This window comes from Theobroma cacao, chromosome 6, assembly GCF_000208745.1.
Source record: "Theobroma cacao cultivar B97-61/B2 chromosome 6, Criollo_cocoa_genome_V2, whole genome shotgun sequence".
Taxonomy (NCBI): domain Eukaryota; kingdom Viridiplantae; phylum Streptophyta; class Magnoliopsida; order Malvales; family Malvaceae; genus Theobroma; species Theobroma cacao.
Genome location: NC_030855.1, coordinates 16,703,274 through 16,728,528, shown reverse-complemented (window position 1 = coordinate 16,728,528; position 25,255 = coordinate 16,703,274). Strand labels below are relative to the sequence as shown.

The 25,255-nt window shown below is 32.7% G+C and overlaps 1 protein-coding gene across 3 annotated transcripts; it reads right to left on the bottom strand.

The window, feature by feature from the left end:
* Positions 1,120 to 16,620, bottom strand: LOC18595899 (regulator of telomere elongation helicase 1). Of its 3 annotated transcripts, none has more exons than XR_001928552.1 (23): positions 16,340 to 16,620; positions 15,667 to 15,923; positions 13,558 to 13,706; positions 12,874 to 12,955; positions 12,581 to 12,728; positions 12,317 to 12,473; positions 11,700 to 11,983; positions 11,505 to 11,550; positions 10,503 to 10,644; positions 10,254 to 10,408; positions 9,562 to 9,653; positions 9,374 to 9,472; positions 9,211 to 9,279; positions 8,321 to 8,407; positions 8,016 to 8,075; positions 7,793 to 7,917; positions 7,021 to 7,078; positions 6,847 to 6,952; positions 6,002 to 6,064; positions 5,192 to 5,259; positions 4,516 to 5,093; positions 2,951 to 3,096; positions 1,120 to 1,896 (listed from the first exon to the last, which is right to left on the bottom strand). XR_001928552.1 is itself a non-coding variant. In XM_007024054.2 (23 exons), the coding sequence occupies exons 1-23, from the start codon at positions 16,439 to 16,441 to the stop codon at positions 1,806 to 1,808; spliced, it is 3,159 nt and encodes a 1,052-aa protein (XP_007024116.2). In that variant the 5' UTR covers positions 16,442 to 16,615; the 3' UTR covers positions 1,120 to 1,805. The 3 variants fall into 3 exon arrangements, 2 of the variants coding, with proteins under 2 accessions (XP_007024116.2, XP_017979241.1); XM_007024054.2 differs by having other exon boundaries at positions 4,521 to 5,093; positions 16,340 to 16,615; XM_018123752.1 differs by lacking the exon at positions 16,340 to 16,620 and having other exon boundaries at positions 4,521 to 5,093; positions 13,558 to 13,718; positions 15,667 to 15,760.

Below are 25,255 nucleotides of genomic sequence, written 5' to 3'. Positions count from 1 at the left end.
AATATTTTATACCACATCATTTGTCATGGGCTGATATCATCATCAAATCACATATCAACATGTCACGTGATATTAAATAAATAGTTGTATGGTTGACTAACCACCATTAATCAACGATTAGTACGAAAGATTTATTTAATTCAAAATAAAAATTTTAAAATTTAATTGAACTCATGGAGTCTTAATTACTTTTTCTGAAATAGTTAAGAAATTAAACTTATTTAAGTATTATATCTTATAAGAATTTATTTGACTTAAAATAAAAATATAAAAATTTAATTAAACATAATAAAAAAATAAAATTATTTATTTAAATTTCAAAATAATTCATAACTTCTTTAAAATATTATGTTAAAAATTTCGCAACAATACAAAGGTTGGGCATCTTCCATTTCTATTTGGCAGTGACTTGTGAACTAGTAATTGTTTAGGCAGTTGTTTAATGACTCTCATACTTCAAAGAGTGGAATTAAATGTACATCATCCATGTGAGGATGGCAATTCCACCTTTGGAATTACCTTTAGTACTATAAAATAAACAATCACTTTAGTAATAAGCTCAAGTATCTATTTATATTGAAATTTAAAATAAAAAAATACATAATATTTAAAAAAATTTCTAAATTATTTTAAGAAATTCAACTAAATCTTTATACTTTTATTATAATTAAATAAGTTTTTTTATTTTTATTTTGAATCGAATAAATTCTTTTGATTAATAATTAATTTAATTAAAATACTCTTTATCATTTTATATCACGTAACACCAACATGACATGCTAACATATAATAATTGATGATAATATATGTTGATATATCATAATTGAAAATGTGACATTAATTTTACATTATAACATGATCGTATATCTTTTTTATTATCCACATCAATATCATATCAATGTCATGTAAATATAAAATAATAAAAACATTTTGATTAATGACAATCAATCATTAGTCATAAAACTTATTTGATCCAAAATAAAAATATAAAAATTTAATTAAACACGATTAAAAATAAAAACTTATTTAAATTTTTTTGAATAACTAGAGGACTTATTTTTGAACATTATACTTAGAAAAAAAGAGCAATGATACACAAATATAAATAATTTAGGCAGGTTAAGAATCAGAAGCCACTCGACTTAAACTGAAAATTTTAGGAACAATATATAGTAAGTAATTAATAGGCACCTCATATGCTTTCCATCAAATGGAACCTCATACCTTGTAAATCAGTTCTATTTTAATATCTACACATGAATGTAAATCTCAGGGGCACCATAGGTGCAGTAACTAGTGTCATTTCCAATAACTAATCGACCATCTTGTAGGCTCTTGCTGATGCACTGTCAAGGCCATATAAATCAGGAAGCAAAAACTTAGGTTGCCTTTATATCTCATCTCTCCAACAAAATTCCCAGTTTCACTCTATTTCCGTTTGCTTGATTTTGTTTTCCACAAGAAGTAAGCTGTGACCAAGTCTAATCCAGTAATCCTTCATAATCTCAGTAGAATAATACGGGAATAAGAGTTTGCAAATGCAACATTGCCCTCATGTTGAGAAAGTTACTTTCCTCCAGACATGAAAGAACACTTAGCTGCTTGGTTACGCAGGCAAACATTTTCTGATATTTGTCAAAAGTTGCGATATACTTCACACAAACCCTCCACAACGTTTTATCTCAATTCTTCTCTTTCTGACACTCCAGGAGATCATTGCTCTAGAAAAGCTCATTTCCATCCAGACCAATCACAAAAATTGAAGAATGGCATCCCTACCTAACAACTGTTCGGACAAGATAAGTTTAGTTCCTTTGATTGTCAGGCATTTCTGTACTTGTTTCAATGTACTGCTCATATAAAGATTGATACTTTGCAGGCACGTAATCCTTGAATCTGTTACAGATGACAACAGTGTAAGATCCGGTAAAAATAACAGATGATAATTTCATGCTAAAAAGAAAGAAGAGAAAAATTTTTTGGGAAATGCATGATAGGCTAAAGACTATCAGGTACTCTAATAAACTAACACCTCAGTGGTCAGCTCAATTCTTTCCCTCCCTGTCTGAAGGCATAACACCAATAGTCGAGGTACAGTCAAATAGCAAATTGTTGATGCAATTGGTACTCATGGATGAGTGTTGCTAACAGGTATCCCTCATAAGTTATAAGTATCTCTAAGGACAGTTGCTGCCTCTAACATATTAGATTGCTTCACATAACGTTGGAGCATGCTTACAACATTTCTGGGATTTTTGGAGAGGGGTGAGATAAAGGAAGGTCTTAGCAAGTATGGAGAATGGTAGGACTTCTTTAGATTGTGAGGGAGCTGTGGAAAACTAGCGGTAACCAATGCAATGGAATATTTTATGGCTAATTGGCTATGCTTAAGGCTTGACTTTTCTTGTTATTTTCCTGATGGTGCATGGTTTATGCTAGACATGATTTCAGTTATTCCTCCTGAGTTTATTAACAGCTATGATTTTATTGTTTTCTCCTCTCTTTTTTTTCCCCTTTCTCGTTTAAGCAACTACATTCTTCTTCCTTTTTCCCCCATATCCCTTTGATGCTTTTCAAGCATACGTCCATGTACATTGGTTGTGAACATCATTTGGCATTTTTTATAAATCATTACTCATACCAAGAATAGGAAATTAATTTTTGCCTCACTTTCAATGATATCCTAAAGCTCAAAATCTGGTGTGAAGCATCCTGACAGTAACTGGTCAACGAGTTCCAAAAAATCTCTCGCCAAACTATGCTAAAGGTGAAGCAAAAGTATACTATACTAGTTTCAAGATGCCTAACCTACAATGGAATGGAATTCAGGTTGCTCACATAATGGAAGATCATAAGAGAAACATAAAAAACAGAAACCATCCAGAACAAAACACAACCTTCAAATTTGAATTATTATTAGAGTGACAGCCATATTAGAGTTGATTTATACCTTTCAAGAAGAGGAAGCCTTTCTGGTCCTGAAAATAATCCCACAATGGATTGCAGAACATTACCAATCTTCATCACTTTGGACTTCATTGCCTTCATAAACCCCACAAATTCTTTATATTCTGTAGGACTAAGTTTCTCCTTAACCTGTAAGAGAAGGGAATTTTCAGTAGCATCCCTAATCCAAAGCAGCTAGATAAACATTATCAGGAAATTGAAAAAAATGAGCAGATGTTTGTTTGGTATAATGAATTTCAACAGGAAAACAGCAAAATACAATTAACAAATTTATTCTAAGCCAGTTCCTACCATAAAATTAGGAAAAATCTTTATAGCAAAACCATATGAAATCATGGGTGGTCTTTTCAATTTAATTTCTCCAGATGCTCCATAGATAAGTTTTAAAACTCTCCTAACATAAAAAAAAAAACATTCTGACATGTTTAGATATAATATTTCACTCCTACCCATCTCCCACATCTAATAAATTAAAATATAAACCAGTCACTTAAGCCCCTTAAAGTGCCAGCTTTCTCCTAAGTGAAAATTTCAGAGAAACTGAACATAATAGTCAAATGAAACTGTTGCATTCACTCCAAGAAAGAGCACCACTAAACCTCATCAGATATCACCTTATACCTGAAGCAAATAGAGGATCAGCTTTATTTAAAGATCAGAGTGGAGGGCATGAATGAAGTTAATCAATGGAACTGGTCTAGGCAACAAAAAAGACTTTGCTTTTCAATTTCACTTCAATGACAGATAAACATTCACAATAATTTCATCATTTCCACTTCAGCATCCTAAGCCATTTCTTTGAGTTTCCACACATACTTATCAAATTCTTTCCAAACGTTTTGAATTCACCAGAAATTTTTTTTAGTAAAACTTCTCTTCTATTCTTGTCTCACAATTTTATTTATAGTCCTGAATTTGACCCATCAGTTTCCATTACACCGTCCCAAGTCAATACTCAAGTCCATCACACAAATTCTTCTAAGAAGGTAATATCCTATTGCATCATTCTGCAGACCTCTAACACTTTGAACATTTTTACTTCAGGTTTAGCAATTCATACCTTATAATATTGTAAAATAAGATTCTGGAAGGAGCCAAGGAAATTGAACAAGTATACTTTTACAAAAACCAATAACCATATTCAACATGTCAATCAGCACTTTTCATGTAGCATTTGATTGATCAAAGGGAAGAAATGAGATAATAGTTTATTAGATATTCTAAAATTTAAATTTAAATTGGTAAAAATTATTAGAGATGAAATCGTGGACCACTTTTGGCTAGAAGACTGTTGCAAAATTTCATGACACCTAGAAATCATGCACAAGTCAACATGTTTTGCAGTTAGCATTGTTGGCTACTATTTGTGCCAAAAAAAGGGTCTGGCATCAGTTCCTTTTTGCCTAGTCGATATATAGAATCAAAGTGTCTTGCATCAGTTCCTTTTTGTACAGTCAATATATAGAATCAAAGCAAATATCGACACAACTAAATCTATCGATTGCAAAAAACATTTAATGAAATTTTTTAAAGAGAAGACAAACATACTTCACCTGAATCAGAAAGGCAGAACCTTTAGTTTCCTCGGCACCACATGGTTCAGCACTAAAGTGAACACCTGCAGCTCCATCATCCTTATGCAGCAAATGAACTTTAGCATTCAGCGCACTTCTAGCACCAGAAATCTGTAGTTTCTCATGTTTCACTGAACTGACTATGAAAGGAAGGTCACTTGGCCCTGATCTTTGGGCATCTGATGCATAATTATTGGAACTTTTATCATGCTGCAACGTGTCAAGCTCTATGGGTAGTACTCTGCGTTTCTTGCTAGAACAAGACTCTAAATGTTGCTCTTCTCTTTGTTGCCTATCCAATAAAAGATCACCAGTCGAATCAATCACATCATGATTCTGATATTGCATTTTTCCCGTCCCAGTAATTGACAACTTTTTCTCATTAACCATTAGATCACTTGATCGCTTCAACTTTTTCATATACATACAAGGAGTGAAACATGAGAGACTGGCAGGAAGAATGCGTCCCAGCTGGCTTGAGTTGTTGCTGCTTTTAACTTCAAAATGAGAAGACAATTTGTCTTCGGAGTGAGTTTGTTCCATTGATGTAGACTGCAAACACCATTATTAAGAATCAACTCACATGAAAGAAAAGGATGAAACACAAATTAATCAAAAAGACAAGATTGGAGGTAGAAAACAACAGATACCAAATCAGGTAACAGTTTCAGGTAAGATTTGTCTAGAGGCTGAGCAGTTTGTATCTCTCTTCTACTTCCTGTATAAAGAAATATACCATAAGCAGTAGCATTTCTCATTTGAACATGTCACAAATTATTTGTTAAATGCGGGATATATAGAGCTCATTTGGTGCATAGCACAGGATTAAATAGGGTATTTCTTGTTTAATGCTATATTTTTCATTATCTTTAGTCTTTTCCTAGAAGGATAGAAAAGTTAGTCAGATTAGTTATTCTACATGGATAGATTACATAATCCTCTAGACATGGAGCAGATTGGATATCCTACATGGACAGATTATGTAAAAAATAAGCTGTGTATTTTTGTTATCCATGTACCAACAATAAGAGAGAAACAAAGACAATTTACTCGTCAATTGTATCATATCCTATCCACAATCCTACACCAGTTTCGGAGAGGATAGGATCAGCCTGAGCAGTAATTTGTGACGCAACAACAAATACCAGATCAAAGTTGCTCTAGGAATTGAGATTCAGAGACTTGACATTTTAAAAAATTCCCATGTAGCAAGAAACAAATTAAGCATGTAAGCAGCATAAGATTAATACAATTTCCCCAATAATTCCCATTACTACTGAAATGTAATATGACTAAAGAAGTCACTGGAGTAAATGAATTGAACTTATTATTACTTTGTCAGGTCTAAGATAAGAGTGAGAAAAATGTAAAATCAGAGAAAAGAGCATCAAGGAAAAAAGGAAGGCTAAAATACCAACCATGCACCAAAGTTAAAGACCCTCAAGAGAAAGGTATGCTACCTGATGAAGATTCCTTGATGTCCTCAACTGGAACTGTTTTTGTAGCAGAACTTGGACTTAGATCTGGATGAAAGTAGGAAACAGAGGTAATTTAATGAAGGCATTATTGGTCACAGCATGACTGAAAATGCTCTAATCAAAAAATAATGGAACCCTCCAAAGCCTATAAAGAAATAGAAAAGTTAGTTTTGGTTTTGAGCCAAAAAACATGGAGGGCAAGAAAAATAACTGTGAATTTGCATGAACCACAAGAAAGTTACACATTCTAGTCAAAAGTTACATCATGTTTCCAGATAACTGTTGACTCAACTGCTAATGATGGTACCAGAGGAATTTAGCTGAATCTTAAAATCTAGAGGTGGTTTAGAAAAGTGAATTTTAGGCCTATTAACACGTTGGTATGCAGATGTGACTCCATGAAAGATGGTCATGTGAAGGGGAGGGGAAGAATGAAGAAAACATGTGCAGAAATTAACGAAAAGGATCTTACTTTATTGATCCAACACAGGATATGGTCCTAAATAAAGCACAATGGCATTATATGATCCATATAGATGGAGGGGAAAGACATTTTTGATGATCGTGTCAAAATCAGAAGAGAAGAATGAAGAGTCATGCAGTCATACGCAATTATACAGTCAACTTTCCACACTATCAAAAATGGAAGTGGAAAATGAAGTATAAACTGCAGAGCACAAACTTCAGATTTCGGATCTTTATGACTGAAACTTAAAAAGTTCATCTAAAAGAACAGTTCCCTCAATAATTTTTGACAGTATATAAGATTAAGAGACATAAAAATCAAGGAAATATGACAACAGTAACGTCATTAAATAATACTTTACCCTTTTTTTCATGATCTGCAAATTTCAGCTTTGTAGGACTACGGCTTCCTCCATCTCGGAAAAAACGAGTCAGCGTAAAAACAACATCCCCAAATTTGGTGTAACACTGCAAAAGCATAGAGGAATAAGCAGAATGCTTCAGATAAAGGGTTGTTCCATATGCCATAACTATACCTTAATATGAGGCTGTATCCAAAGTGATATTTGAGACTGACGATTTGGATGAGCAAACCTGTGAAGATGTCAGAAGATAAAGTAACCATAAAAGGAAAATGGATAACAAGTTGACAAAGTCAATGAGAACAAGGTTTCACAGTTGAAAATTTCTGAGAACCTCAACCATACAATTCCTACTTTGAGTCCAAAAGAACTTGTGACAAAATTTTGTGTGAACAACAATCAAAAATATATAGACCAGCAAACCAGCTAAAAGAACAACTCCAAAAGAAAGTTGAATATATATTCTGCAGGCACAAACTTCTTATATAGCAACTTCATAAACAATTCACAATCAGAACAATGGATGGATTCGTACAAAACAAAATACTTGCTGAACCTCACTGTGCATGTTCAGAGCTCAGTTTTCATTTTTCCAACCTTTGGAAAGTTTTTCCTTCTTACCTGCTCAGGTCTTAGGCTGATAAAGGTAAGCTGAAGAAGTATGTCAAAGTTTGCAACCATGATGCTAAATTTAACAAAAGGATTGAAACTAAGGAGAGCTGACAGGACTTTAAGTAAAATGTTAAATCAATGCATAATAGGCAGAGAAGTGAACATTTTTAACCCCAGTTGGAAAAGAAAAGCAATAAAAGAAATGAATGTTTCCAAAGGAGAAGTTGAAGGGAACACAATGTAGAGAAAAGTGTTCACATTACATTTTCAAGTATTTACGACAACATGGACAAATACTGTCAATCACAGATCAAAAGGTCATAGAAAAGAAAACCTTTCATCACAAAAGATGATCGCCCCATAATCCTGGCGGTGGCGGATAACACGTCCGACTGCCTGATTTACAGCTCTTGATGCTTGTTGATTATACCACTCTTCTCCAGTTAACAACTTAAGCATCTGAAGAAATTAGTATGAAAATTGTTAACTTTAACAAATAAAAACATTTAAAACTTAAAGGTTGAAAGACATCTTTCCTCAAGCAATATCTGCATCACCTTACATCCTTCCCTGGGTGATTGTGTCTGTAGGTCCAAGTACTCACGTTTGAGACGAACCTGTCATATCATCTATCAGATTTGCGAGGAAAAGACAAAAAGGGAATGAGAAGGCTAATGTGGTATGTGCTTGTTTGTCAGAACTTGCATTCATCACATGTAAACACTCACACACACATCTATAATAGCCAAAATTCGTTATATAATGCTCATTCCATTGTTATAAATATAGAAAAAGGTGAAGCTCAAAAAAATTGAAAACTGTCAATGATGAAACTGGGGGAACGGGCTAAGGATGACCAAACCTTAGGGTCTGTCCTTGTGGCAAATGGCATCCCAGTGATGACTACAGCCCTTCCAGCATAGTCAGCAAAATCTAATCCCTCACTGACCTGAAGAAATAGAAAAAGATCAATCATAGTAGACAAGGCTGAACTTCAGAAAGAAAATTAGGCACTACTGTGAATCAAACAACTTGTATAGTTCAAACAAAAAGCCTTTGAGAAAAAACCCCGCAAGACACCACTGGTGAAGACTTGCAGCCATGTAGACCCTGACACTAGCAAGATCTGCTGCCTGAGTCACTGCTTTTATTATCAATTACTACCACAAATAGCACTGTTTATACAGATCTAATGAATCTGGAAGCGTGCATGAGTATAAATAAAGATAAAGTTCAGGATTGCAAGAAAATTACTCCATGAGTTATTCCAAGGTTTTGTAACGTACACAAGGTGCAAAAACTCATTCACATATTTTGGAGGTGATGAATAATAGGTTAATTTCGCTAAAATCCTGCATCTCATAACAATACAAAAATGGTCTTCTCAGGGATGAGAAACCAGACAGAGTGCTACATAAATATTTTTGGAACTTTTATAACACAGCTATTTACCTTCTTGGAGCCAGCACCAGAGTCAACAATCACATATCACTCGACTCCAGGCCTTATAAAAAACTGGTGTTTGCTGTTTGATAAAAGAAAGTAAAATCCTACTACACAAGAAGCATGTAAGAGAAGCTTGTAAAGCTGTATCACTAAAACCCTCAAACAACCTTCCATAATCACAATTTATAGCTGAAAGTAGCCGAAGATCTCTACAGTTCTTTTCTGTCACCATCAGACATGTCACATGTATAAGTCTAGCAGAGTGCAAGAACAAAAGTTTTGCTTTAAAGTTAAATGATAGCATACCTTGCCACGACAAACAGCAAAAAATACTGCACCGGATGTTGAAGTGTCCTTCAATTTACTCATATAGTCCTGCCGTAGAAAACAGACTAGTTATCTGCTATGAAGTCCTTGATTATGTTTAAATATTAAAAAATACTAACTAAATTTTTCATGTATCTGCTACCTCAATTGCCAGAGGAAACAGTGAAGATTGCCTAGGTTCAATAACAGGTTTCTTAAATTTGCATATTCTTTCCCATACTGTACTTGAATTTGCATTACCCTGTAAGGAGAAAGAAGATATATTTTTATGGAGCTAAGAGTAATGGACTTCACTTCCCCTTCTCCACTAAGCTTGTTTCAAGGTCTTACCATGTTTTTCCAATAACTAATGCACTGGTCCAAAAGGTAGTAAGATGGAAAGAAAACAAGCAGTCCATCAGGTACAATTCGAGCAAAATTGACTGGAAAGAATTAAAAAAAAAAAACAACATTGTTAATAAAACATTGTGACTAATGAGGCAAATACAAAAACCTTTACATTGCCAATTGTCATAAATTGAAGCATAGGCTATAAGTTTCTGCACAACTTGAGCATACTGCCTCAAGCCTAAGGTTGTTAAAAATTGTGAACCACCTTTTTTTTTTTTTTATGAAGAAATTTAGAAAGCACACTTAATTCAGGGCATTAGACCATAATTGGTTTTGGCTCATTTATACAATGTGTTCTTTCTTCTACAAAGTCTAGATCATTTCAATACGTCTACCCAGCACATTTTATCCAAATAAGTGTTCATATAACAATGACCAGGCAATTCCCATAGCATATTTTATTGAAATAACAGTGACCTGCCCCTATCTCTATTTATAATAAGTTTACATCCAATGATTTCTATCTACTGCAATAACATGATCAAGTTGCAGAGAAGCAATAGCCCTTCTACCATCAATAAGTAATCATATTACTCATTTCATATTGAAAAGCTATGAAGCAATTAGTGGTCTAACACTAATTGTTTTAACATCAGCACACCAAACTCTCACCAATTATAATATTCACATACCAATAGCATTCCCAAGTTCTTGTTTGTATTCTGGAGAATCACGATTCCGGTAAGATGAATTGAAGGAGCGACCTGATGGACCAAGTGGGACAACTCCTGCCCATATCTGATCTGAGGATATTACATGAGGATTTTCCAACCGAACAGGAAAATCTCTGATTCCCAGCAAACAAATTCTCTCTTTAGTAATTAATATTCAAGAAAACCGTAGCATAACAGATGTGGAAAAAATGAATCTGTGCAACTTACAATTTCAATTCTTGTGCAAATGAATCCAAGGGAGATAATGTACCAGATGTCAACACAATAGATGCAACACCCATTTTGGAGAACTCTTGCATAGCAATTCCTGGATTGAAGCACCACCAACTGAGTATCCTGGATGTCTTACCTGCCAAACACAAATAGACAAAAAGATAATATAGTTTTACAAGGAGACATATCGAAAGATCACAGTGGCCAGCTAGTTTCCAGGAATAGAACCTTATGCCTCCCTAATCTGCTTTTATTGTACTAAAAAAGCCATATGAAGTACATCAATTATTGTCATAAAGTAGAATAAATTCAGACTAGAAAAAGGAAAACTACGGATTATGTTTTTGTAAAAACCGTATAAATTTTAAGATAAACTTTACAGCAAGAAAGAATGTGAACTTATAGTGCACCTTTCAATACACACAAGTCTTGCTACTTTTATCTGCTCATTTTGGTATATAGCAGGCAGGAAGGTGGAAAGTCCTCATCTTGTAACCAAATATTTTCTCTATTCTACACGAGCATAATAAGCATGGTTTTGAATAAGATAGAAGGCAATACCAACAACCTTGTTACTAACAAAAAGATCCAACAACCAAAATACTGTTAGCTCCTCCAACATGTTGCCACTAAAATCACATGCATACACTAATAAACACTAGTTCTTTTTCAAAATATTGTTGTTTGTTTTTGCTAAATCCATGCTGTGTCCCAGTCAGTGCTTCATTTATATTAGGAAAACAAAAAGAAAAAGACCTTATTTCTTTATGTATTTCTTAACAAAATGAATATTCTTCATGAGGCTTCTAAAAAGGTAGTTTTCATTATACCCATTGTCATATATTCACACCTGACAACCAAAGAATCAGAATGATATTTTAACAATGTAAACATGGTTTAATAAAGAAGTAGGTTGAATCAAGCACTCAGGGAAATATACATATAGAACAAATAAAAGAGCAAAAATAAATTCCAATAATTTGGCCTCTGAGTTACCTCTGAAGATATCTGTAGCATTTACCTCAGCCTCTTGCACATGAACCTGAAATAAACAGAAAAAAGTTAAAATTGCAGATGCCTAGTATAGGCATGAATAATATGGAAACAACGCCAATATAAAAAAGGGCAATGCGAATGACAAGCTCCACTCTATCGTGACTATTAATTCAAAGCATTGAGTTGCAAGCTTACACGATAATAATCAGCATGATTATTGCCCTTATCTCTGAAAATACTTTTAAGGATGTTACCAATGCTTTCCAGCCTGCAGCCACTTCCCTTTGTATCCTGCTGCTTATCTTCCTCAAGCAACACGGCAGCTTCCTCAATTATATCAATAAGTTTAGAAGCAGTGTCATGAGTGATATTGAGATCAGCAAGTAGCTCATAAATGTAAGGCCCAGGCTTGGTAAATCCAAGTTCCTTGGATTCAATGGGAACTTCAGCAATTCGCTTCTGAAGTTTCAAAAGAAGAGCTGCAAAATATGCAGAGTTTAGCCCTAAAGATATATCTGGTGCTGATGTGTGTGTGTTTGTGTGTGTATAGATAGATAGATATAGAATCTGGTGATGACAATTAGAAACACAATTAAGTTGAAGCTACCAGCAAAGGGACTTAAAGTATTTCTAGAAGCATAAAACCTTTAACTTAAAAAATCAAAGCTTACTTAACAAAGGAGGAAAAACACAAACTCATTCCAGAACAACTAATTGCATTTGAAAATACTGAAAGGTAGTAATTAGATGCATGCAAATGTATTTGTAAGAAGAGCAACATAGGTGCATTCTCAATGTACCAATTTAATTACCTCTCAAGATTGCAAAGTTATCTGGATTCCTTGATTTATCATTTGATTCTTCTCGCCTCGCAACAGCTAGGTCAACACAATTTTTCGCTTCAGAAATGCATGCCGTCAGAAGTCCAGAAGACAAGTCAAAAGAGGCTGCATCAGCACATATGCCTTCCTGCATCGTATTCCCATAAAATCAGTAGTTAAGCTTCTGTAACACCATGTGTTCTCTTCAAAATTTACACATAAGTTCCAGTCACAAATTTCATATTTTTTCCTTACCAGGTTGTGAGCTTCATCAAATATCAGTACGCTGTTGTGCCACTCAAGGTTAAGAGATCTTCTATAGTCACGATCTATAAGATAGTTGTAAGGTGCAAATAAAATATCAACAACCTTGTGGAGCTCTCGTGACACATAATATGGGCATCTACAAGAAAAAAGTAATAAATAAATTCACAAGCAAATATCATCAACAATAGCAACGTTAACAATGGGGCCTCTAGAACAAGACATGCATTTCAAAAAGACAACCATATGAAGTATGGAAAGAGAACACTACTGCAGAAACCTACGGCCCAAATCTTCTTCCAATATTCACCAAGTCCTCTATGTCAAGAGGTTCATCTCCAATATGAGGGTTGTTCTTCATATATTCTACAATAAAAGCACAACAATAATTAACACCAGATGCACCTGAAATATTTCTAAACTAGAACTTCAAAAATGAAATTGTAGAGATGGTTGCTCAATTCACCGGACACAATATGAAAAGTATAGTCCAGAAGACCAGAATACAACACTATCTAAACCCTTCCATGTTGTCCATATCAGAATGACCATCATCATGTAAATAAAATTGAAGAGACAAATCAAGCAGAAATTTAATCCATTTCTGCATTACCTAGACGAATCAAAATCGATAGGCATTGCTTACTTTCTTCTTAGGGATTGGACAACATTCAAATATGAAATATAAAACTTTAAAAACCATACACAGCATTAAGTAATAATTGGTATACACTCTAAAGCCTAAATCAAAATCCACCTCCTTCCCTTTTGCTTCTTTTTCATATATATAAATTACTTTAAGCCTCTTTAGTAGGCATAATTGTTGCCAGTCTGTATATGAGAAAAGTTGGCATCCACTCAGAGTCAAAGTTGAAATTAAAACAGAATAATCTATAGACTCTGATACATTCTGTGCATTGGCCTGTGCATGTCTAATGAATCTATGCTGAAAAGTATAGTTCAATTACCAGCAACACGAGGAAAATGTGTGCAATGACGCTTCTGACGCTTTCTGCAGAGGGCACGGCAGGCATTTGTCTGAGCTTTCCCGTGAAGTAAGCTCACTTCATCATGTATGCACAATTGCTCCCGTGATCCCAAAACTACCATCTTGGGCCTGTATTATCCTCTAGTGTTCGGAAAGTCATAATCCAAAGTTCAAAAGCCAAAGTATTGAGTTCATGAAAACATCAAAATGATTAATTGTCTAATAATACCTCTGAAGATTCTTTATTGTTCAAGCATTTGATTCTCATGGTTAAGAACTTATTGTGACAACGACTGACAACAAGACTCAAAAGTTCCCTCAAATATGATATATCACACCAAAAGGTTAGAAATCTGCAGTATCTTCATCTTTCTCTTTCTTTTGATAAAAGGCAAGCAAATTTTTGCCATATTAAAGAAGCGAATACAAGATATTCAAATGGTGTTTATCTGTTTCTAGACAAGCAAACTTTCAGATGCATACTGATCAAAAAAACAAAACAACGTAGCAGATTGTAGATAAATTTAAGAATGATTCAAGTTAAAACATATAGTGATAAGATTTTCTAGAAATACAGCAGGTTTTTATATACTCCAAAGTAACTCAATTCAGATTGCAAATTAATAAAATAGTTCAAACAGCTAGGGCTGAGCATAGGTCAGAGCAGTCAGTTTTGGTCGTGAAGGAGGCCACAACCAACCAAGCCGACCAGGGTGGGGGGACCAACTGCCATCAACCAATGCAAGTGAGGGAACCGACCAAACCGTGACCAACCACGGTCAGTCGGTTAGATGGGTTTGGGCTTAATGGCCCAAGGCCCAAGCTGAAAAATTGGTAGCCCATCTGACCCAAACCAGCCCAATTCCAAGGTGAAAAAAGGTTGCCCAGCCCATATAATTTATTTTTTAGTAAAAACAATAAATTAACTTATGGTTGTGGAGCCGTCAGGGAGAGGAACTGAGCTAAGGGAGTGAGGGTTAGTTTTAGCTTACGGTTTCTATCTGTGGGGAGCAGGCTGTAGCTGGGGGGAAATCTGAAGGAGGGGGGGTTTGGCATTAATGAGAGTTAGATATGTAATTTCTGCCCCATATATAATTTAAAAAAATAGGGTCGGTTTTTCGATCAGTGACGGGGGAAGGTTTCCTCACCGACGAATGAGCTGATCAACCTCCTCAACCAAAACCTCAACCGGAGCCAATTAACAAAACTGTTCCAGCCAAAAACCATTGGAAACGATCAGTTGGGCGGTTTCAACCACCCACTGCTCAGCCCTCCAGACAGCTCCAACTTGGCTTAGTAATTAAACAAAGCTCAAGCGGCAACAGGAAACCCATTTCTTAAAGAAGCCAAGTATCAGAAGATCTATCCCCAACTTGAATGAGCTTTTGAACATATGGCTTGATAGAGTTTTATGATTGCTCAACTTTGAAGCATCTTATATCAACTCAAGGTTCCACTTTTTTTCTTGTCAAAATAGACATTAGATAACAATCCTGCATCCATAAAAAAACTATTAAAGAGAAGGGCAAGAAGTAGTTCTCGGCTCATAAACATCCTTGCTAGGCTCTGGCTTACAGGATCAGACAAAAGTCTTCCAGGAAGATGGATTTTTCTTTTGCCAAATCAGACATATTAAGCCAATCAACAGATTTAAGCCTACCATGCATCTCCATCATATTCACAACTGAGACAGCTAAACTGAAGAAAAGTATCCCTCTTCTTCACAACTAAATGCATCTACTTTTGAAGAAAAAACAAAACTCAACTTGCTTGGACTCAGCAGTTAATGTCAAACATGAGTTTGTGTCCAACACATGCACTTTCCATTTTCCCTTAAATTTGGAGGGTCATACCTCATATTCACACCCAGATTGAGTGTCAGAATCTAATCCAACATGGGTAATGACAAGACCAAGCAACATGGAACAAGTCTAAGATAATGTAATTAACTAGTGATGTAAACATTTCTCATAAGACATATTAATCACCCTCACTACAGCAAAATCATGCATAACAAAGATGGAATGATAAGCCAGTAATGACAAAATTAAATCATGTATTATGCTACAATTAGACGATCAACTCTGACCTGTAGTTGCTTCTTCTCAACTCTTGAACAACTTGCCGGAGTTGGCTGTGAGTACGTGAGGTATAGACAATAGTTGGAAGGTTGCCAGGCTGAGATTTCGATGATCCCACATCAGATTGGCTCCCAGAAAATAGACTTTTTATTTGACTACTCCCAGTTGAAAAACCACCCAAACTCTTCCTCCAGGCCAATGTAGCACAGAGAAGACATAAGGTTTTCCCAGTTCCAGTAGGACTCTCCAAAAGAGCGTTACACCTCTGCCACATGAAAGAATAAATAGAACACCCCTTTAATTAACAAAATTCATACTGCCCATAGCTTAATAGCATAAAAGCTGAACTCAGAACATGTTCATCCAACAGCGATATCCAACTCAAAATTACGCCAAAATCATAAGCAACAACTACCAAAACGTCCCTCAATTACATGCCAAATTTCAAAAAACTGCATCAAAATTTTATTTTCCTTGGACATATTTCTAAGAAAACTGAACAGTTCATTAATTTCAATAAACTAAAAATACGATATTTATTTATTTTTCAAAAAAATAAAAATGAAAAAATTGAAAAAGAATGAAGCACTGTTCATTAGATTCAACTCCATTACTCAGACTAAAAGATAAAACTTTATCACTAAATGAAAAAAAAATAATACAAAATTTAAGCAGACAGACCTTTTGGAGAGCTTCAATAACTTTCTCCATGTAAACAAGTTGGCAATCATAGGCCTCAAATGGAAAATCAACATCGATTCCCCGTAATTTGTATGTTGGCATCTTTTTCTGTATGGATTCGGAGAAAGGGAATGAAAGAAAATGGTGGTATTTTGCCTTCGGTTTATTGTCTGGATTGAGAAACGGGAACTTTGTAAGTAAACCCTAGGGAAACAAATGTCAGCTGGATTTTCCCGCCATTGCGCTCCCATGTAGTACAGGGCTTATTTTCAGAGACGCTGTCGTTTGACAAGCATCCTAATTGTAACTAATTTTTTTCGAGTATGAAAATGCAGTCCCTCTATTTTATATTTTAAATTTTAAATTTAAATTACAACCAATGAAAAAAAAAATTGATAGCATCGACTATTTTTTAATTAAATATTGTTCAGCTCAATCTTGACTCAACTTAAAAACATTATCTTATTGGATAAATATTGAGATTTTATTATAATTTACTTCAAGTGGATATTATAAAAATAATAAACACTAATATAAAAATATTTTTTATTTTAATTTTTAGTAACGTAAAATAAGTCTATGACTGAGATTGGGCTAACTCTTCAAGATTTCAACTTAAGTGATCCTCGTTCAAGCCGACCTAAGCATGCTCCATGGGTATTTGTAGCATTAAGATGTTAATTTGGGTATGATATGACATTGAAGTTGAATTCTTTTGTCACGTCACACGTGGCAAAAACAATCTCTTTTGTTCTTTTCCTTTTTCTAACAATCACTTTTGTATTTTTTTTTCTTTTTTTCTATTTTCTTCTTTTATCTATATGTATTTTTAATAAATAAAAAAAATTAAATTTTAAACTTGAACCTTTAAAATAAAAGAATAATAATATTTTTATTTTCCTATCACCAATTCTGGTAGCACCAACCACCCGATATTGTACTCAACATGCAAACAACCAAGTAAAATTGTCAAAATGCAAATTCGAGAGGTTAATGATTAAATTGCATATAATGTTTCAATTCCATAAGTTGCAACACTTCGAACATGTAACATGTTGATCCAATTGTTAACACCACCATATCAATTCATCGATGACTAAATTTAGTAATAACATTGTCAATTACCTGACACTATAAAAAAAGAGACTTTTATCGACGAAAAATAATTCGTCAATTACTTTTTGTTGACAAATGTCGATGAATTATCAACCACTTTTTAATCATATTATGATTAATAAAATATCGACAAAATAATGACAAAAAGTATGCAAAATTTATTGATTAATTCGTCAATGTGTGGTCAATAAATGATTGGGGCATAATGATAAGAAAACGTGCAAAGAATGCCTACCAACCACCTCCGTCGATATTGTTTATCTTTGATGGAATTTAACCACGTAATTATCAACATAATTGAGTGTCCATATGTATCCCACATTGCTGACAAAACGACAATTCTTCTATTAATAATTTAATTTTAAAATATCGATACAATTTTTATCGATAAATTGAATATATTAATAGTCTGATCGGGTTTCTCCCATTTTCCCATTGTCGCTTCTCTCTCTCTCTTCACCCCCGACCCCTTAAGCATCTCTACTGCCTACCCACTTTCCCCCATCGCTAACCCACCCTACCCAACCGTCAACCAAGCATCCCTATCCCTATGGTAATTTCTTACTTGTGTTATTTCTGATACTGTTTGCATCTTTATGTTGTAGTTTCTGCAACGAATGAATGGATGGTGATTAAGAATTTGTGTAATGAATGCTTGCATGTCATAGAAATTTTATTAAATATTTACAATATCTCCTTCTCGTTTGTCAATTCTTGAATGTTGATATGTTTCTTGGTTTCTGTAATGCTCCCATCAAGTAAACTACACATAAATTTCTCTAAAGACTAGCCTTACAAATTTTAAGAAAACCCTAGCATGCAAGATTGAAACCAATTGTTGACTTGCTCTATTTGAAATTGTTAATCTTAAACATAAATATATACTATCACCTTGAGATATCGGAATGTAGAACTTCTAAATACTTTCATTTTTGAAAAGAATTAATTTAAACCATTTGTCCAAAGAAAACTTTATGCAATCACATTTTTATATTAAAAATGTAAAATCAATGTATATTAAAATATTTGACTAATTAGTTTATGAAACAATCTACACGAAAAACAAAAAACAAACCCCTCATAAATTACAAGTCAATAAAGAGATATGCCACTCTTTTATGTATATATATATATATGTTTTCCTACATAAGGGGTTTCTACTGTTTTGGTGATAATATATTTCTTCTGCCTACAGGGGGAAAACTGTGTCTGAATCCCCCAAAAATAGCGAAAAACACTCTAAAAAAGCAGTGTCGACCAAAACAGCCCAAAAGTATAAGGATCCATAAAAAGCAGCTGAAAGCATTTTGAAAAGCAGAAAAAAGCAAGTTCACAAACCAAACAGTGAAAGCAATGGCCAAAAGCAAATTCAAATGTAATGAAAATGAAATAAAAATTCACATATAAATGTAAAATCTACTGCCTATATAAAGGCTCAGATTCAATATTAGAGCAAGAGTCCCTTAAGACCAAAAATTTTAAGTTTGGGAAAGTCTTAAACTTTCACCAAAACCCTTTTTAATATTTTGTATCATAATTATCCATTTCTAATAAAATATTTTCATTAAAATATTTTTCGGTGTTAATCTTGATCGCTTTTGGTATCAGAGCCACACAAGAACAAAGAATATTTTCTTTAAGATTCAAGTATTTTGTTACTTTCACTTTGTTTTTCGAGTTTTGGTTTTAACTGATTGGCTGGTACTATATTAATTCTTGCTAAGTTATTGAGAAATCAATCTATTAAGCCATGGGTTAGGCATTTTAGGACACAACTTTTCACCAGAACAGTAGAAATCCCCTATTTAGGAAAACAATTTGATAAAACAAGATGCTTCCATTTTTAAGAACTACTTCTTGTTCTAGTTCAAACTTTAACCAAACCCAAACCGTTAACGAGAAAAATATTCATTATGAAAATATTAACAAATTTCAAAAAATTATACGCCAAGGAATTAGGATCATTCTGTCAACAATTTGACATTAGAAATGAATCTTCTTTCAAAACCCTGTTGCTCTGCAAAATCAAAACAAAGAAGGCATAAGAACAACCTTCCAAATTACTATAAGATTCCAAAATACAAAAAATATAGGAAAACAAAACAAAAACAAAAAGAACCAGTTAAAATAGATAAAACAATAAAATGTTTTAGATGTGGAAAAACTAGTCACATCTCAAAATATTGTAAAATAAAAAGAAAAATTAATCAACTCCAATTAGGAGAAGAGATTGAACAAAAACTCAATGAAATACTCTTAGAATCTACATCCGATAGTGACACTTACAAACAGTGCATCTTCAGAAAACCTACAAATAGATGAAATACAAACAACATCCCAATCTTCAAAAGAAAGTAAAAATCTAATTCATGTACTAACAAAAGACCAAGAATTTATGATTGAAATTATTGACAAAATAAAAGACCCAGTTTTAAAGAATGAATATCTTGAAAAGCTAAAAGACTCAATAAAAGAAAAACCTAAAAAAGCTAACTTGTTAAATCATGAACCAATCTATAACATTAAAAACATTATATTCGATAAATATGAAAACACAAAACCAAAAAAGATAACCAAAACAGAATTACATTCAGAAATAAAAATCATAAAACAAGAAATCTCCAAACTCAAAAAAGAACAACAAAGCATTAAACAACATATTGAAATTTTCAAAAATACAGAAACCCCAAATGAACAATTTTTTTCAGACACCTAAAACCAAAAAATTCAGAACACGCAAGAATATATGAAGGTTCTCACTGAAGTATCCATCCAAAGATATTTAATAAAAATAAAACTCCCAATTAATAATGAGTTCCAACTAGAAACAATAGCACTATTAGACACAGGTGCAGATCAAAATTATATAAGGAAGGGATTAATACCGACAAAATATTATGACAAAACAATAGAAGGACTCAAAATGGCTAATGGTGGAAAACTCAAAATCACATATAAAATATCAAAAGCAGAAATTTGCAACCAAGGAATTAAATTCAAAACACCCTTTTTAATGGTCAAAAATATAACTCAAGATGTTGTTTTAGGTACACCATTTATATCAATATTAAAACCTTACAAAGTCACTCATCAAGCAATAACTACCAAGATACTAAAAACTAAAATCAGTTTTCCTTTCATAGAAAAACCAAGAATTAAAAATATCAATTTATTAAAATCATTATCAATACACACAGATGAAATCAATATGCTAATTAATTACAAACAAAACCAAATCACCTATTTAAAAAATGAAATTTCCTTTGAAAGAATAAACCAACAATTAATAACAGATGAAATTAAAGAAAAAATAAACCAAATAAAAAATAACATAGAAAACTCAATTTGTTCTAATATCCCTAATGCATTTTGGAATATGAAAAAACATGAGGTAACATTACCTTATGCAAAAGATTTCAATGAAAAACATATCCCTACAAAAGCCAGAGCTATCCAAATGAATAAAGAAATGGAAGAATATTGCAGAAAAAAATTCAAGATTTATTAAATAAAAAACTCATCATAAAGAGTAACTCTCTTTGGAGCTGCTCTGCTTTTTATGTAATCAAAAATGCAGAAATTGAAAGAGGAACACCAAAACTAGTAATCAATTATAAACATCTAAACAAAACATTAGAATGGATCAAATATCCAATTCTAACTAAAAAAGATTTATTACAAAAACTTTGTAATGCAAAAATCTTCTCAAAATTTGACATGAAATCAGGATTTTGGCAAATCCAAATCAAAAAAACCGAAAGGTATAAAACAGCATTCACAGTCTCTTTTGGACAATATGAATGGAATGTTATGCCTTTTGGATTAAAAAATGCCCCATCAAAATTTCAAAAAATAATGAATGAAATATTCAACTGATATTCCCAATTCACAATAGTATACATTGATGATGTTCTAATTTTCTCAGGAAATCTAGAAAACCATTACAAACATCTCAGAATCTTCATAAATACAAGATCCCACCATATCTTGCATAGTATTAGGGTTTTGAAGACTTCATAAAAAGAATATTACAAGATGAAATATTACAAAAATATTCAAGAATAGTTCATAAAAAGAAGTCTTGGTGTTTCACTCAAACTGTAATGTTCGCAATTCACAATAGTATACATTGATGATGTTCTTTGTTTTGGTTTTGCAGAGCAACAAGGTTTTGAAGAATATTCATTTCTAATGTCAAATTGTTAGCAAAATTATCATAATTCTTAGTGTACAATTTTCTTTCTTTTTTAATTTGTTTTTGGAGTTTTAAATCTTGGCAGATTTTTAACCTTTCTTTTTGAGTGAAACTTATGAGTTCACCATATGTAAGATTTTCATAAGGTAGTATACCTTTGTAAGTTTCTTTTATTTGATTTCTAACTTTCTTTCCTAATAAAGTAAGAAGTCCAGTTAAAAATTTTTTTTTCCAAGAAGGTTGATTATTATCAAATCTTTGCATTACTCTTGTCATAAACATGTCTTTGTACCATTTGAAATCTGTTAATTTTTTGCATTTTAAATTTGATAATAATTCAGAATTTTTGTCTTTAAGATGAGAAGGATCTCCTATAAAGTGTTTTGATATTGAGAAAATGAGGGTGGCAACAGTATCTTGAATTTCTCTTCCATGGTTGTCTAAAATACTATGACCATCATTATTTTTTTTTGTAGCTTTTAATATCTCTTGTTGTCGGTTTGCTGTAAGATAGTTATCCCACCATCCTTTTAATTGTCTTGTGAATCCAACAGCTAAAAGCTTTGCTATAGCATGATCTGTAATTTGACCAGTTTGGTTTTGAGTTTTGTATACATTTGAAACCATTGTCATTTGTTGGAGTGTACTAAGGATATTATATTCAGACATACCATCAATATTCCACTCATAAATAGTATTGGCATTGTATTTATTTTGAAATATGGGTTTTTCTTCCATATTTAAGTCTGGTGTTGTTATTTTCGGATAATAATATTTTTGAGATTCTTTCCAAATCACTTTATTAATTTGTTGGTTATCAGATTCTTCTGAATAACTTTGTGAGTCTATTTGGTCATCTATCATATTAATTGTGTGGGATTGTTGTGTTGGTGTTTCTGGAATTACTATTCCTGAATTTTAGCTTTCTAAAACATCAATTCGATCCTATATTTCTTTTAAGAACTGATTTTATTGTTCTTGATGATATCTTTTTGGACTTTCAAAGGGTTTAAAAACTAGTTCTGCAGTCTTAATATTTTGTGTTTTTGTTGGCAAGTCTTGCATGATTTTGGGTTGGTTTTCAACCATAGTTTCTATGTTTTCTAGTTGTTTTGAAATGGTATGTAGATTTAAATTTGTGTAATTATTTTGTTCAATTATCATTTTTACATCTCTTAAGGAAACAGCTTCTCTTAAGTCTGATGCTCTCATTCTTAACGGAGTTGCCTTTATTCTTATATTTTTGTGAGAATATTGAATTTTTGTCAAAGGAGGATGTTGAGATTCAATTTCACCTTTATTAGCTTGCCATTTATTAGTGTTTTTTATAGTATTTATTGATACTGGTTTATAATGATTTTCAAACTATTCAAAGAATTCTATTAAGATTTTGTATTTGTTCATAAAACTGTAATATTCTTGTAATATTACATCTTTTTCTGGATCACAAAGACATACAAGAATTAAAAGTGTATATAATTATACACTTTAAAAAGCTACTTGAAAATGTATATTACACACTTTTAAGACTTTGCAGCATCAATTCCTATTTGTACTAATCCATAGTGTATATAATTATACTTTTGACTTCTAAGTTTTTGGATTGTATCTTGATCCAGTAATTGGATATTTTCATACTGATTTTGGATGGGTATTCATTTTTCTTTAGTTTTGATTAAATACCCACAAAAGGAATTTAAATAAAGAGAATGAAATGTTGAAGATTTATAAATTTGTTTTTGAGGAACTTTTGAAATTTCCCAATTATCTATTTCTTGTATAATATTTTCATAATGAATATTTTTCTCGTTGACGGTTTGGGTTTGGTTAGAGTTTGAACAAGAACAAAAAGTAGTTCTTAAAAATGGAAGCATCTTGTTTTATCAAATTGTTTTCCTACATATGGGGTTTCTACTGTTCTGGTGATAATATATTTCTTCTGCGTATAGGGGTAAAACTGTGTCCTAAAACGCCTAACCCACAACTCAATAGACTGATTTCCCAATAACTCAGCAAGAATTAATATAGCACCAACCAATCAGTTAAAACCAAAACTCAGAAAACAAAGTGAAAGTAGCAAAATACTTGAATCTTAAAATAAATACCTTTTGTTCCGGTATGGCTCTAATACTAAAAGCGACTAAGATCGGCACCGAAAAATATTTTAATGAAAATATTTTATTAGAAATGGATAATTGGGATACAAATATTAAAAAGGGTTTTGGAGAAAGTTTAAAACTTTCATAGACTTAAAGTTTTTGGTCTTAAGGGACTCTTGCTCTGATATTAAATCTGAGCCTTTATATAGGCAGTAGATTTTACATTTACATGTGAATTTTCATTATATTTTCATTACATTTGAATTTGCTTTTGGCCGCTGCTTTCACTGTTTGGCTTGTGAACTTGTTTTTTTTTGCTTTTCAAAATGCTTTCAGTTGCTTTTTATGGATCCTTCTACTTTTGGGCTGTTTTGGTCGACACTGCTTTTTCAGAGTGCTTTCGGCTATTTTTGGTTTATTCTTCTGTTTTTGGTTGTTTTGGTCGACATTGCTTTTTCATAGTGCTTTTAGTTGCTTTTTGGCTGTTTCTTCATTTCTTTCTTCTTAGAGGAATATAGTCTTCGTCTTGAGTAAGATCTGTTGTTTCTTTGGATGAAGCAGTATCTTCTGGTTCATGTTCTTTATCAAAGTCGAAAGAGCTGAGCATTTCTGCCATTATTCTCTTATACTTCATCTTGGTTTTTACCTGAGCAAGTAATGCGCTTGCATTGGACTTGGCCTGGAGGAATCTTGCATTTTTCTGTGATACTTGGGCATTTTTGCAGAGTTTTGGGTTTTTCTCGAACCATGCTTCGAGGAAGTGGTTGTCATATTTTCGTTCATCGAATTTCTCCCACCATTTAATCTTGAAAATTTTGGTGACTACTAGTGCTCCAGAGTGGGGGTCAGTATCATAGGCGTAATCCCATGATGTGATCCATGGTAAAGTCAATTTGGAGGAAAAATGTATTGAAACATGTAAGTTTTGCTAGTTTGGTTCTGGTTGGAACTTATCAGAAATTTTTTTATATAAATTATCAATTTTTTAGGGAAGTATCTCCCTTAAAGAACCAAACCAATTCCACCAATGTGAAAACCATGCGAAAAATTTATATTTGCTTCCAAATTTAAAAAACATTAACCAAGAATGTCGGTTATGTTTATTGTTAAAAAGGAAAGTATTGAACCATGCCTGTTAGTAATCCCAGTAATTAAATACAGGACAATGTTTAATTGTTGTTGAAAAAGTTTGAGGAAACTTTTGAAATATATATATATATATATCAATGCTTATAATTGTTTGATAAACTAATGAATATTTTTAAAATAAAATTTATTTTTTTTCCTCAATGCATTTAGTTGTTTTGTTAATCACTAAACACATATTCTCAATGAAAAACTATTGACAATGTTAAATAACTAGAATCTACTTAGTATGCTCAACTAGTACTATTTTATAATTTTTTTATTATTTAAGTGCTCTCTTTCTAAATTTGTGTGAAAGTATTTTATCAATGTACTATTCCTTTTGGTTTTTCATTTTTGTTTGTCTTTGGTTTTTGAATA

Bases quoted from the DNA above. Each gene is read 5' to 3' on its own strand.
- LOC18595899 (XM_007024054.2), bottom strand. From the start codon at position 16,441: ATGCCAACATACAAATTACGGGGAATCGATGTTGATTTTCCATTTGAG. The intron at 11,984-12,316 runs GTAATTAAATTG...CATATTTTGCAG, and splicing joins TAACTTTGCAATCTTGAGAG to CTCTTCTTTTGAAACTTCAG. The intron at 3,097-4,520 runs GTGAAGTATGTT...CTTCTCTTACAG, and splicing joins GTTCTGCCTTTCTGATTCAG to GTTAAGGAGAAACTTAGTCC.